Source organism: Oryx dammah, unplaced genomic scaffold, assembly GCF_014754425.2.
Source record: "Oryx dammah isolate SB20612 unplaced genomic scaffold, SCBI_Odam_1.1 HiC_scaffold_23, whole genome shotgun sequence".
NCBI classification, from domain to species: Eukaryota; Metazoa; Chordata; class Mammalia; order Artiodactyla; family Bovidae; genus Oryx; species Oryx dammah.
Genome location: NW_024070207.1, coordinates 37,795,195 through 37,810,991, shown reverse-complemented (window position 1 = coordinate 37,810,991; position 15,797 = coordinate 37,795,195). Strand labels below are relative to the sequence as shown.

Here is a 15,797-nt window from a genome sequence, read left to right as displayed (position 1 = left end):
TGAACTGAAAAGCTGTTTGCAGCTTGTATCTTTCTGGGCCAAGTCATTTTGGGTAGGAACATCATATTGATGAAAATAGTGGAATAGAAGACTCATGCGAATATAGACAGGAAGCTATATAGGGTATATGACTTTGGTTCTCAGCACTTATCTACTGGGGGAGTACATGTGCCCTGCCTCCCATCATGTGTTTTTTTAAAGTTAACAGAGATAAGAAGCAAGAATTGAGGAAAGAGGGATACTACTGAGTTGGGAGACTGGTGGACAGATTCATGAGAGAGGTAACATTTGAGCTATGTATGCCTTGATCGTTGGTTGTAAGTTTAGAACATTTGAGTGGCAACCTAGTGTTTCTAAAGGCTCAAGGCTACTACTACTTTGGAGAAGGGCACAGCAACCCATTCCAGCATTCTTGCCTGGAAAATTCCATGGATGGAAGAGCCTGATAGGCTACAGTCCATGGGGTCGCAAAGAGTCAGACATGACTGAGTGACTTGAAAGGGGCTTCCCTGATAGCTCAGTTAGTAAAAAATCCCCCTGCAGTGCAGGAGACCCTGGTTCAATTCCTGGGTCAGGAAGATCAGCTGGAGAAGGGATAGACTACCCACTCCAGTATTGTTGGGCTTCCCTTGTGGCTCAGCTGGTAAAGAATCCGCCTGCAATGCTCGAGATCTGGGTTTGATCCCTGGGTTGGGAAGATCCCCTGGAGAACGGAAAGGTTACCCATTCCAGTATTCTGACCTGGAGAATTCCATGAACTGTATAATCCATGGGATAGCAAAGAGTCAGAAGACTGGTGGACAAATTCATGAGAGAGGTAACATTTGAGCTATGTATGCCTTGATCATTGGTTATAAGTTTAAAACATTTGAGTGGTAACCTAGTGTTTCTTGCTAAAGGCTACTACTACTTGGTTAGTCATGTCTTCCTTTTTCTTTAAGAGTTCATTCAGTAAAGTCATAGTCCTATGGGTGGAAAATGAAAGCAAGTTCAGCACCTCCCTCCTTTTTAAATTGGAGTACAGTTGATTTATAATGTGTTAGTTTCAGGTGTATAGCACACTGATTCAGTATTACATTTTGAAGGATTGTAGGCCCTCTGAAGCAAGGTGGTATGTTTTCTTGACTGCTTTTTTATAAATGAGCTCATCTTTTGGAGCAGAGCTTCTTAGCTCTGCCTTTTTCACTTGAGGAGTGCTTCCATTAGCACCACATAAACATCACTAAAATATCAGCAGAGAAAGAAGGAATGAGGTGCTTTGTTGGACTCTAGGGATGCTGTGCAAGGATGCAAGTTCAGAGCAGCTGCTCACTTTCTCATTTCAGCTTTGTGAGTTCCTTTTCATTCCAAGATGACTAAGCTGAGAGGAGCTCTGTTTTTTTCAAACAATGAGTTAGAGTCACTGGAAGCAGGAGCACTTACTTTGATTTTTTAAAGTGTTCTCTCTCTCATACACGTGCACACACAGGCATTTTTGTTAATGGCAGCAAAGAGGGAAAAAACTGGTATGCAGAATGAGGGACTGCTTAAGTAGGGAGATGAATAAGAATTGCTGTTTTAGAAGGATTGGAGGTATGATTTAGGTTTTGGGAATCCATTCCTAAGACTATTTACAGACAAATTAAAATAAAGCAATGAACAAGTTAAGGCAACTTTGCATTTCTCCTGCTCAGGTAACTAACTGATCTTTCAGATAAGACAGATGTGTGGAAAAAAAAAAAAAGACAGATGTGTGTTTTAAAGGTATGAGAAGAGATTTTAATTCTAGCACTTGTGGCATCTAATACATTTTTGAGTTTGTTTTCCCCAAAAGTGGCTTTGTAAAGTTCCCTCGTAGTTCTTCCTAGGCCTGACAGTGTCACATTTATCCATAATCAAGCTGCAGATGTGTTGGAATTGGTGCCTTCCTTCTCCTTACTTTAGAAAAGGGTCTTCCCTAGTGGTTCAATTGGTAAGGAGTCTGCCTGCAATGTGGGAGACCCAGGTTCAATCCCAGGGTCGGGAAGATGCCCTGGAGAAGGAAATGGCAACCCACTGCAGTTTTCTTGCCTGGAGAATTCCATGGACAGAGGAGCCTGGCGGGCTACAGTCCTTGGGGTCACAGTCAGACACGACTGAGTGTCTAACACTTTCACTTTCTTACCTTAGAAAGGAAAATGCTGTAGCTCCCTCTTGTGTCATGTGAGACCAAAAACATTCTGCTTGATCCACCTCAGCAGAATCCACTCCACTAATTATCCTAAAAGTATTTCCTCAAGGCTTTTTGGGGATGGGACTTTGCTATTTGCTGTACACAGGAAAGAACCAGGGTACCCAGCTAATCTGTGATTTCTCACCTCACTTCCTACTTTTCTGCAGTGTTCCCAAGGGCCTCTTACCTGGAGGATCACCTTTTTCTGGCAAACAGTTTGGGATGATTTTCCTCATGAGGTTGTAGTCCACTTATCTGCCACTTAGTCCATCAAATCTTGTACAGTTTCATGTCCAAATAGAGCAAGTAGAACTTGCTTTCACTGTGGCCTCCTCTTGCCCTGCGATCGGGGTCACTTCATTCTATATCCTGACTTTTCAGCTTGAGCAGGCACTGGTTTCTTTGCCCTTCCACCTCCAGAGTAAACATGTCAAGTATTCCCAAGTCTCTCACATTCTAGCACATGAGTTTGGAATTAAACATTTTAGCTGCTTAATAAGTGTGCAACCAGAGTGTGAGATGCAGCCACACATCTCTTTTGGAAGTGATTCCCCAATCTTAGTTCCTATGCCACACTTGACTTCCATGTGGGAGTAGGGGAAATGCCACAGTGCTCCTTATTAATGACTTTCCCTTATTTCAAATTATATTTGATAACTAATTGACATTCTACATAGGTGTAGCAATTCTTATATAATTTTTTTTTATGTACTGATATTGCATCTTTGCCAATATTGCAAGAAAAGAGGGAAACTCTCATTTTATAGGTCATTTAAAAGTTATTTGAGTTAAATATACTGATTGTTTCAAAGATTAACAGTTTTGCAATTAGATCTTGAGGACAAAACCGTAATAGAATTGCTTCATTTAAGTGTGTGTGCCTTTGAAATTCTATAGGTGGTAGTTTTCACCTGTTCAGTCTCCCGTCTCATTTAACCTGGTCTCTTCATGTGATAGCTTGATGTTCCGGTAACAGTTCCAGCCCATTTAATTTTACCCCCTTCCTCTCCTGCCAGCCCTCATCTTAAAACTCTGGACACTGTTTTCTTAAGGAAAGTTAGAGTACTTTGATCCCAACCCTTAAAGGACTCCTACTTGCCCAGCTTTATGATTTCCCTTGGGAAAGAAAGTTTCACTCCACGCTGACTGAAAATAAATTGGAGTACAGTTGAGTACAGAATGACGAGTACGCCCACTCGTCATTCTCTGGCACTTGTTAACTTTGTGGTCAGTTCATGTGAAGCAGCCATGCAAGGTAGCATAGGCTAAGTGACAGTCTTAAGAAAATGAATGCTCTGAGTTTCTGAGGCATGAAAACTCAGCCCTAACACTCATTCTAAATGAACTGAGACTTGGACTCGATCTTAAAAGGAAGAGTACAACTAAGACAAAAATAGGGAGATTATGTGCGAACTTCAGGCAGAGAAGAAATGCCATAGGAAGCTGAGATGGCAGAAAACCCATGAACTCTTACGTAACAATAGCTGAAAGCGTGTGTGTGTGTTAGTCACTTCACTCATGTCCGACTCTTTGCGACCCCGTGGACTGTAGCCCACCAGGCTTCTCTGTCCATGAGGATTCTCCAGGCAAGAATATTGGAGTGGGGTGCCATGCCCTCCTCCAGTGGATCTTTCTGACCCAGAAATCGAACCTAAGTCTCCCACGTTCCAGGCAGATTCTTTACCGTGTGAGCCACCAAGGAAGCCCAGCACTCACTGAATTTTACTTAATACGTTTTCCTTGAACTGCCATTTTCCAGTATATTTGTCTTACAACCTGTCTGAGGTCGGGAGTGCTTCATTGCTTCATCTTCACATCTTGTACATAGTTGATGTCCATATTCGAGTAGGTACCAACAAATATTCTGGTTTCGATGTAACAAGTGCACTTTCTCATGAAAGAGCACTTTCTTAATGAAATCATATTTAATTTCTGGAAAATAATCTGCATTCTGTTTTCCTAATCAACTATGTCTTATTAATAGCACTAACATAATCATTTTAGAAGAATGAAAAACAACAAAAAAGCTCTGCCAAACCTGTCTCTGAGAAAAGGTTCAAAGCTTGAGTAGTCCATGGGAACAATTTGCTAGTGGAGATTTCTTCTCATTTTGGTCCTCGCCTCCTATGGAGAGATTTATGTGTAGTGTATGTCAAGAGGCAAAATAATGGCATTTCTCTGCTATACAATGACTTGGACATTTGCTGAGTGCAGAAATGCACCTTTAAACCAGAGAAAGAAGCAGTTTGCCCTGATCCAATCATTTTGAAAAGCCATGTGCACTGAAGCTGGGGCCAAACATAATGACAGGATTTAATTGCTAATGCCCTAGAGGCAGTGCGCCTCTTGATGTGTTGACCTTTAACCCAGACTTGGGAAGTTGAAAAAAGAGAGGGGATGGTTTTCCCTTCCCCCTCCCCCATCTGATCCTGCCTGCCTCTAACCCTGTCCACATACTCCTAACTTTCATCTCTCCACCCCCATCCCCATTAGTTACTTCCAGCTTTGGGGCCAAGGGAGAAAGAGTGGAAGAACCAAAAGGAAGACGGCAGTAGCATTTGAGAAGGAAGTCTACAGGCAGTTGACAGCTGCTCAGAAGCGCGGGGCAGAAGTACAGCTACAGAAGTGGGAGCTGAACTCCTGGTCCCCTGATGCTTCTACCCCACCCCCATCCCCATCCCCAATATCTCATGACATTTAGGCTATGTCTCCATGTTTCTGTTCTCCACTCCCATTTCACCCTTTCTAGTCCATATTTATAATCACTTCCTTCTGACACCTGACTTTTCCTTCTTCAGTTCAGTTCAGTTCAGTTCAGTTGCTCAGTCATGTCTGACTCTTTGTGACCCCATGGACTGCAGCACGCCAGGCCTCCCTGTCCATCACCAACTCCTGGAGCTTACTCAAACTCATGTCTATTGAGTCGGTGATGCCATCCAACCATGTCATCCTCTGTTGTCCCCTTCTTCTCCCACCTTCAATCTTTCCCAGCATCAGGATCTTTTCATATGAGTCAGTTCTTCGCATCAGGTGGCCAAAATATTGGAGTTTCAGCTTCAGCATCAGTCCTTCCAATGAATATTCAGGACTGATTTCCTTTAGGATGGACTGGTTGGATCTCTTTGCTGTCCAAGGGACTCTCAAGAGTCTTCTCCAACATCACGGTTTAAAAGCATCAATTCTTCAGCGCTCAGCTTTCTTTATAGTCCAACTCTCACATCCATCCATGACTACTGGAAAAACCATAGCCTTGACTAGATGGACCTTTGTTGGCAAAGTAATGTCTCTGCTTTTTAATATGCTGTCTAGGTTAGTCATTTCCTTCTTACTTGGTTATTAATGGCAAAATCTTGAGCAAAGTTAAATTCATAGCTCTGTCTATTACACATCTGCACCATGGCAGCTGGGCAGCTAAGTATAGCTGCAGAAAAACTCAAACCCGCCCATTGGTTTCACTGTAAATTCATGACCACTAGCCTGAAGTGGACCCTTTGTGCTGCTCAGCAAGTTTACCAGTCCACTCACTCTCTTGGTTTGCTTGTTTACGAAACGTTCACACCTTCTTTCTCTTCTGTCTTGAAGTTTCTTCACTGATCTCCAGCCATGCCGATCTGCTTTCTGTTTATAACATGTGAAGTGCACCTGAGGGCCTTGTTACTTATTCTTCCTCCTGCCTGGAGCACCCTGCATCTAAGTGTTTGCTTCCTCACTTTCTTCAAGGCCTTGCTATGTGATGTCATCCTTATCAGTTCAGACTTCTCGGGCTACTCTAGGGAAGGCAGCAAGTACATCCCCATCAAGCCTGGGGCACACCCTGTCCTCTTAACTTAATGTTTTCTTTGACAGTTACCACCATCTGGTATTCTATATATTTTATGTTTGTATATTATTATCCCTCTACTAGAATGAAAGTTTTATGAAATCTTGGGTTTTTTTTTTCATTTTTCTATAGCTGGTGCTTAATACGATGCTTGCTAGTGTGCCATACTAATTTGTTTCAGAAATGAATGAATAATGAATGCCTATTGGGTTTTGAAAATCCCCACTTCCCATTTGCCAATACCAACATATTCATAACCATGTATTTTGTATGGTGACCATAGTTTCTAAGCCCAGATTAAAACATGTCACCTAATTGGTGGGGAAAATACCTTTTATTTTGTACTGTCTTGGGAAATTCAATGTGCTTATTAAGTATATTCTACCTAGAATCATAGTCTTATAGCATAGAGTCCTCAAAGGAAAAAGATGATAATTTCTCAGTTATCTTAATGGCCCTGATAGTGTATTTGGCTTATCCTAGGACACTAAGCTATGTTTAGTTTAAAATAAATGTGAGTTGAAGTTGTTAGGTTTTTCCAGCTCTTGTTTAGGCTTTGTGGAGATACCTAGGAATAACTGGAAACCTCTGGTAATATCCGGTCCCATCTTTTCTACTTAGTGCATTCTGTGCCTAGCCTTCCACCTCATGGGTCCTGCATCATTTCTATCCAGTAAGGCTTGCTTGAGTAACCGGGCAGGATTTCTCCCCATATGCTAGGTTTGCCTTTGTTCTATCACTTCAAATTCTTGAAATAATGACAGCATGAATGGTGGGAATAAGGGATACAGAGGGTGAATCCTCACAAGTCCTCATTACATTATCTTGCTATAGAATGGATAACCTGGGTTTCCAGGTTCTCAAGTTTGCAGGCATTCTTCCCAAGGACCAATTTCTTATTTGCTCTGCAGAACATTAGGTTAAGCCTCATCATTTTGCAGAGTTGTGGGTAGGGCTTGAGAAATCTCATTCCAGGTGATCTTCTCTTTTGCAAAATACAGCTCCCACCTGTGGTATGTGTTAAGCTCAAGAAAATGGCAGTGAAAGGATATTTTCCCAGATTCTCCCACTGGAAGCAAGGCCCCTTTAACTGTGATGTTTACACAGTGATGTTTGGAGTCTAAGATGTTTAGTGACAGTGAGTGCTCACATCCTTTTGTCCCTGAGAACACTGACCACAATACTTGGCATGAAGCAGACACTCAAGAGCTCATAATCAGCCTAAGGCAGGTGCTTAGCAAATACTCAGTGACCAAGAAGATCAATGTAAAGTGAATTAGTAGAATAACAACAAAGCAGACATTTCTACCTGGAGTATTTCTACCTTAGGATCAAGTTCTTGACACTGTAGGCCATGTCTCCAAATTTGATAGGAGTAGTGCAACTTTATGAGTTTCTGGCTATACTTTGAGACCAGCAGCTAGCCCAGTGTGTTGCACTAGTAGGTGATTAATCAAACTTAATATACTGAGTTTGTGGACAAAAATGAGAGAAAAGCACCTTGACTTTCATAACTTTTAAATGTAGTTGTCATCCATATGTTTTGAATTTGGTGAGGTTCTGGCAAAGGAGGAAGAGTATCATTCTGCTGAGGTTTACTGTAGGCTGTATAGAATAGTCACAAAATTCTCTCCAGATGAGTTTTAAAGAATTGATACATTTTAGTTTAAAATCTTCCCCCAAACCTACCAATCAGAGGGAACCCTAAAAGCCTTTGAGTGATGAGGCAGAATTAAGAAAGTAGATTTAAGCTAAAGAGGTGCTAGAAAGTGAGCAGTGACCATTAAACTGTGTATCAGCAACACAGTCCTTCATCTTCACTTCAGTACTCAAAGAAGTCTCCTTTATTTGGGAATGAAATGGAAGCAAGTTGAACTGGGAAGAAGGTATGACAAGTAGAGCCATCGTTTTGGAAACATGTCTCTACACTGTGTTTCTGAAAGCAGAGAGTGGAAATGCCGTGAGAGTCTAGATTATCTTGGCTATCATTTCAAAGAATGGATAACCATTTTTGATAAATACGGATCAACTGGGATCACAGCATTTTAAAATGCAAACTAGAAGTGGTTCTGTTGTAGGAAGGGGGAGGCCCCCCTACAGGGCCCCAAAAGTGGGCTCTTGTCTAACACTCAGAAAAGAATTGTCCGAGGAGACATGTGCTGACAAAGCAAGAGATTTTATTGGGAAAGGGCACACGGGTGGAGAGCAGTAGGGTAAGGGAACCCAGAAGAACTGCTCTGCTGCATGGCTTGCAGTCTCGGGTTTTATGGTGATGGGATTAGTTTCCGGGTGGTCTTTGGCCAATCATTCTAATTCAGAGTCTTTCCTGGTGGCGCACGCATCACTCAGCCAAGATGGGTGCTAGCAAGAGGGATTCTGGGAAGTGGACAGACACGCAGTGTCTCCTCCTTTCAACCTTTCCCGAACTCTTCTGGTTGGTGGTGGCTTATTAGTTCCATATTCCTTATCAGGATCTCCTGTCATAAAACAACTCATGCAAATGGTTACTGTGGTGCCTGGCCAGGGTGGGCGGATTCAATCAGTGTGCTTCCCTTAACAGTTCTGGGGTTGTAGTTTCTCTCAAGTGGTTGAAATAGGAGCAATTAAGACTTTTTGTGGAGAGGAATAGTTTAAACTCCTACTTAGCACCAATAGTAGGACAGTGAACTATAAATAATCCAAGCACTTGAATTTGTAGCTGTGCTTCAAAGTTTTTATGGCCCCATTTCCATCATGATAAACATAATCATTCTCACTTAGATTCATATGCACTTTTTTATATGGATGAGTGCAATCCTTACTTTACTAAACGTAGGTTGATAGATAAAATACTTGATAAAACAAAAATCTCATTAATGTTTGCTTCACCAATTTTGAGTTTTTGATAATTTGGATAGGAATCAAGCAGAAGTTTCATTTAGTATTATTCATAAAGATAGGGTTTGTTGAGCAAGTTAATAACATAGACAAGATTCAGGAATAATATTTAACTATGTAGGGAGAAAATATAATTTCCAATCAATTCTTGGACATATGCTTTCTGATAAAAAACATTTGTAGTGCTAAGTGCTGAGCTATTCATTAATTCAAATTGGTTCACTACAGAGTTATTCAGAAATTTAAAATTTTGAGTGATTAAGTACATCCAATCCTTCCTGGCTGGTTTTGAGTACAGGGAGCTAGCTAAGGTTATATGGACCCTGTGGCCAGAGCTGGAGTTAGCCAATTCTTTGATACCTGCTTTAAGCAATGGTAGTTAGGCCCCCACCCTACATGGGGTAGAATGTATGGACTTACTCTGGTGCTACATGAAAGAAAGAAACCTAACAGGATTTGGAAGGAAGTAGATTCAACTGTCCATCTGTTATTGGGTTGAGGGCTGCATAAGGCCTCTCACTTTCTTATTCACTTATTGTGGTTGGCCTGTGGGGTCATTCTGTGACAAGGGGATTAGCATATCATATACATACACTTGAGACACTGTTCATTATGCCCTTCAGCTATGTACTGAAAGTCTTCCAAGTGTTTAATGATTTCAGTTGAAGTGTGGAAATTAATCAGGATAGAATCTAGTAATGCAGTGGAAAAGAGATTTAGTGTGAGAGAGTAAGGTTTGAATTCTATCCAAGCATTTCTCTGATAACTTAAATAATTTTTCTTGATTTTTTTTTCCATAGAGGCTTTGCTTTGGGAATCAAGACTCTGCCCTCATGCAACCGTGGATAGCTCTTGAAGCATACTGGTTTTATCACTAGCGAGCTGGATTACCCAGAGCCTGAAGAGGCTCTAGGATAAAACTAACACTTGAAACAGGATCATTCTGTATAGAGAACTAAAGAACTATTTCTTTGGTGTTGTCTCCAGAGGTGAACTTGCTAACATATTGGAACTTTAAGATTGTCAATAATTCAAGATAGGTGTATTTTATTTGTAAAGAAACCATGGTTTCTGTAGCAGCACATGGTTTTGTCCAATTATGGAACAAGAAGAATGGGATGTCTAAGTCGAAGGAAGCAGTTGTTGAAGTATCGGGAAAAAAGAACAAAAGTAAATTGGTGATCTGTTTCTGTAATGGAGAAAGCAGAACTTTTGAACTACATAATAATATTAAAAACGTGGTCGTTAGATCCTATGGAGAAAAAGTGAATCACCTGCATTTAACTTTCCAAAATAATAGCTTCTTTTTTATGGAAAAAATATCCTCCAAAGAAGTCAAAAAATTGAAGGCATTCCTGGATGGAGTCTGTCAAAATCATCTTCCACCACCCGTAAGACCTGACGTGGATAGCAGTGCCTTTGCCAGCACAACAGTACAGAAGACAGTTGATGAAACTTCATTTCAAAAAGTGGGTAAGAAGTCAGATAGTCAGTCTTTTGAGAAAGAAGAGAAAAACAAGACACCTTCATCTGCATCAGAATCACTAACATCTACCTATGAACAGTTAATAGAAGATGAATATGGGAAGAGGCAGAATATGGGAAGAGGAAGAAGCCCTCATTTCCAAAGAGAGAGTAGCTCTGTGAGAAAGGGGAAATCCAAGAGACACCTATTAAGAAATGTAAGCCACAATGAGAAGAAAGAATTGAGGATAAAAGGGTTAAAACAGAGTAAATTAGATTTAGAATTTTTATTTAAGATCAGTCCTTACCTACATGGCACTAATCTTTTCCCAAAACTGTCTGAGAATATATATTTCACATTTCTGTCAGAAGCAGAGTATGGTAAGGACGACCCATATTGGGACAGACTCAAGCTGACTCTTGACTACTACCCGGAGAAACTATGGCAAGGCTTCCCCAATTTGGGAAATACCTGTTACATGAATGCAGTTCTACAGTCTTTATTTTTGATTCCATCATTTGGTGATGATTTACTCAATCGGAGTTACCCATGGTGTAAAATTCCCCCTGATGCACTTAGCATGTGCTTGGTACAGCTGTTTGTCTTGAAAGATATTTATAACATAAATATCAAGAAGAGGTTACTTGCGAATATTAAAAAAACCATTTCAGCAGTTGCAGAGATATTTGCTGACAACACGCAGAATGATGCCCATGAGTTTTTAGGTCATTATTTAAGTCAGATGAAAGAAAACATGGAAAAATTAAACAAAGTTTGGAAGACTAAAATTGAATCTAAGGAAGAAAGTTCACTTCAACCATTTTTTGTTGGCAGTGCAGCCAAGGAAGCACTCCTTTGTCCTGTCATCACTAATTTCGAGTTTGAGTTGCTGTGCTCTATTACTTGTAAAGACTGTGGGCACGCTGTTCTTAAGACAGAAGTGAGTAATTACCTCTCCATCAATCCTCCCCAAGGACGGCAAGCACTTCCTATTTCAATTCAATCTAGTCTTGATCTTTTCTTTGGAACAGAAAATCTTGAGTATACATGTGAGCAGTGTAAACACAAGAAATCTCATGTAAAGTATAAATTCAGTAGGCTACCTAGGGTCCTTATTGTTCATCTGAAGCGCTATAACTTTATTGAGTTTCGGTCCTTAAAGAAGGATGACCAAGAAGTCATTATTTCCAAAAATTTAAAGATATCTTCCCATTGCAATGAAAATATCAGACCACCATTTCCTTTAAACAAGAAAGCACATCTTATCAATCTCAAAATTTTAAAAATCTTTCGAAACATAAATTCTGAAGCTATCAGTAAGTTGACACCATCAGCAAAGATGACCTCGGAATTCATGAAGTCTTTGCCTTCATACATTGTACCAGACGAAGAGCCCGAACCAGAAAAAGATCATGTTCATCATGAAGGTTCAAGAGAAGAAGAGAAACAAAAAGACCCCGGGAAATACTCTATACTAAAGATACTAGACTCCGCATCGGCAAACTCACAAGATGGATTAATCGTTGCAAGAGAGCTGTTAGCAGTGGCCTTAATGATGAATATGGAAGACTGCTCATTTTCTCTTAGAGAGATAACCATCAGTGACCCAGATGTATGTCAGAAAGTGTTTGAAAATCCAAAACTAAAGGAGGATGAGAGAATCAATATGTTTGCAGATTTTGAGGCTGTGGCTAAGATCACCAAAGATAAAGATGAAAACGCCAAAATTTCAGAAGACGTTTCCCCAGTGGCTGAACAGACCCAAAATAAAGAAAGGATGAAAACCTATGAACAAGCCCTTTGGCTGGCACTGCTTCAAAGCTTTCCAAAGCCAAAGACTCAAAAGAAAAAGTGCACAGAGAAACTCAAAAGACCAAAGGAATCAGGCGTCCAGGGAACCAAGGTGAATTCCCCAGCTGCATCGGGTTGCAATAAAAAGTCTAGAAAAAAGAGCTCTTTAGCTACAGAGAAGACAGAAGCTGCATCCAACGAACCAAAAGGAGAAGCTGAGATGGAAGATCGTCAGGCCTACCGGCTCATTGGTGTTCTCAGCCATCTTGGGAAGAGCCTAAATTCAGGCCATTATATCAGTGATGCCTATGACTTTGAAAGGCAAGAGTGGTTCACTTACAATGATTTGCAGGTGACAAATATCGAAGAGGCCACAATGCAAAAAGCTAGACTTTCCTCCGGGTATGTTTTCTTTTACATGCATAATGAGATCTTTGAAGAGCTGTTGGAAAGGGAGAGCTCCCCACCTTCAAGCACAGAGGTAGGGAAGACCTCTCAAGAGCAGGAAGAAAGACAGACTTAAATTGCACAAATCTGCTTGACTGCCTGTCTGGCCATCACTTTCTCCACGGAAGGAAAACTTTCAACTCTAGCCAAGCACAAAGGAGCAACTAGCATCCAGACCAAAGTTCAAGCAGAAACACTCACTTGAAAATAAATATTTGTTCTAACCCTGATCGAGACACCTTAACCCACAGTTCTGTGATAAACATTCATCTCCCCTAATAGAGTAGAACTGTGCTTTCCATATTCTACTAATGCAATGAATTTTGAGTGTGGTCCTCAAACCAGTACTATAAGAAACATGGAAGGACTTGTGAGAAATGCAGTTTCTTGATTTCCACCATGGACCCACTAATTCCAAAACTGAGGAGAGAGAAAGCAGTTTGATGGCGAGCTTGCAGAAAGTTGGAGAATCACTTCCATAGTGTGTAGAGTATCTTGGTGTATTTTCCTGTTGTATATTTGAATTGTTTATATTTTGTAAAGGAGTTTGATCACATTTTTTCTTATATTCATTCATACCTTTTCTTTGTAAGTGTATTAACATCAAAAGACACAAAACTACTCTTCTGCTGATCAGATTCAGCAGTTTGATGGGAAAAAGCAGTTTCTGAAGTTCTGGCAAAACAAATGAAAAAACTAGTTGCTGAAGCCCTGGCAATAAAACAATAGTTGCTAGGGTCCTGGCAATAAATACTAAATGAAGCCTGTAGTTTATGCACCCTCTTGGGCGTACATAGATGAGACTGAACACCATATCAAGTCTACAGATTGTTTGCTTAACTTTTCCTTAATGCCAAAAGGGCTGTATACCATCAAGCTTAAACCCTGAAAAGTTGGTTTACCCTCAAGAAATTCAACACGTTTTCCTGTTTGTCTGCTGGCAAAGTGTTGTTGGTTATCTAAGACCACCATGCCATTTTCTTCAGAGGGACATTTCCACTGCCTAAAAGGAATATAGATGACCAGAACCTTACCTGAAGGCTTGACCAAGCTTTACTCAACTTTATAAGACTAATTCCAGATTGCTTTTACTTACTTCCCTGGTGGCTCAGATGGTAAAGCGTCTGTCTACAATGTGGGAGACCTGGGTTCGATCCTGGGTTGGGAAGATTCTCTGGAGAAGGCAATGGCAACCCACTCCAGTACTCTTGCCTAGAAAATCCCATGGATGGAGGACCCTGGTGTCCATGGGGTCGCAAAGAGTTGGACACGACTGAGCAACTTCACTTTACTTGCTTAAACCTTATAGCATGGTGGCCTTATTCCTTCAATGAGTAAACCATACATGCTTTAAAGTGTACTTGTAGGATTTCAAAGTCTTGTTACTGATTTGATACAGTGTCAAAAAACCTGTGCCTGGATATGATCTGCTTCTGGGTAAAAGCCTCATGGATCCTGAGGTGGTCATATTCTGTTGAAGTGCCATGTAATTCAGGGATTTAGTAATTCTGATATTAAGCTTGTGCCATCTCTGTAACTTAGCTTTTTGCTGTCTTTATGAATTTGTAATGCCTTGTACCTTTGCTATTAACAAATGATTTGTACTAAGAGACTTTCTTACATCATATAAAAGGATTGAACGTTTCAGTCCCACCTTTTCCAGCATGGGTGAGTTCCCCTTGTGGATGGGATATGGTTCTAGTATGGCTATATTAATCCAAGAGCATGTTGATGCTGTTCATTCTGGAGGTCCTTAAAAGAAGTGAATTCAGTGGTATGAGAAAGTTTAAAACTGTCCTCTGAGAGAAAAACCAGATTCTAAAGTTTGGGAAAATGAATTTGTTCAGAACACAAGGTATCTAAAAAGAGATCTGAATGGAAGCTAAAGATTGCTGAGTTTGGGGTGGGGGGGGGATGTTTCCTAGGTTGAATTAATTATCTCTGTGGAAGGTGTTGAAGACACAGTAATGAAATTTGTTCAACTTGTGTAGCACCTCAGCAGCTGGAGTTTGGAATTAGATTTAGAGGAAGAGAGTGACACTGTTTTCCCAATTTCAGAGTTTTTGCTTCTAATAGAATAGTTAAATCTGAACCTATTTTCACTGGCATCAAAGCAAGAGTTTTGGAGAGTGAGGGAAAGTCATTTCCTTTTGAAAGGAGAATGAAGATGCTAGTGTTTTTTTTTTTTTTTAAAAAAAGCTTAATCTGCTACATTTACTTTCCATTTCTTCATTGTCTTCCCTTTTATTATTATTTTTTTCCTTTTGAATGACTTTTTAAAATTTAAATTAATTTATTTTTATTTAGAGGATAATTGCTTTACAATTTTTTTTATTTACAATACTGTATTGGTTTTGCCATACATTGACTTTTAAGTTTATTTATTTATTTATTTTACTTTACAATATTGTATTGGTTTTGCCATGCTAAAAGTTTTAAGAGTTAACTTTTTTGGTGTGGAGTATAGAGTATTGTACATTCTGCATATGCTGCTCTTCAGCTTGTTGCACTTCCAAATGCAGGGCAAATGAAAAGGCAAAGAAGGTTCTGATACCCATGAGAGGAAGGCTCTGTCCTCTGGGACAGATAGTTTGGGTGGAATCCATCACTGTTCTGTGAGAAAAAATTCTTGGTGCACAATGAGTGGCTGTATAATGTCTACCTATTACATTGTTATTTCAAATAAAAATTAAAGATTCTTAAGTGACTCAGTGACTACTTATTATGGATTTTAATTGGTTCTATATTTTACAGATCAGGTTTCTGGGTAATCTGTGGATATAAAAACTTTCTTTGACACTCTGTATTAGTTTTCTACTGCTTCTTTAAAAAATTAACCACTAGGCTTCCCTGGTAGTGCAGTGGTAAGGACTCTGCCTGCCCATGCAAGGGACTTGAGTTTGATCCCTGGTCCGGGAAGATCCCACGTGCTGTGGAGCAACTAAGCCTGTGTGCCACAATTATTGAGCCTGCGTTCTAGAACCCATGTTCTACAACAAGAGAAGAGTACCCCCTGCTCCCCACAACTAGAGAAAAGTGTAGCAACGAAGACCCAGCACAGCTAAAAATAAATTTAAAAAATTTTTTAATTACTACAAAATGAAATGGCTTAAAGCAACACAAATTTATTATCTTAGAATTCTGGCAGTCAGGAGTCCAAGAGAGTCATCACTGGGCTAAAATCAAGATGTTGGCAGGTCTACAGT

At 40.2% G+C, this 15,797-nt stretch overlaps 1 protein-coding gene across 1 annotated transcript; it reads left to right on the top strand.

Moving 5' to 3' along the window:
* The first annotated feature begins 9,952 nt into the window (after positions 1-9,952).
* USP26 (ubiquitin specific peptidase 26) lies at positions 9,953-12,667 on the top strand. Its single transcript, XM_040265276.1, has one exon. The coding sequence runs from the start codon at positions 9,953-9,955 to the stop codon at positions 12,665-12,667; it is 2,715 nt and encodes a 904-aa protein (XP_040121210.1).
* Positions 12,668-15,797: the final 3,130 nt, after the last annotated feature.

Excerpts from the sequence above, each read along its gene's own strand:
- USP26 (XM_040265276.1), top strand. The coding sequence starts at position 9,953 with ATGGTTTCTGTAGCAGCACATGGTTTTGTCCAATTATGGAACAAGAAG.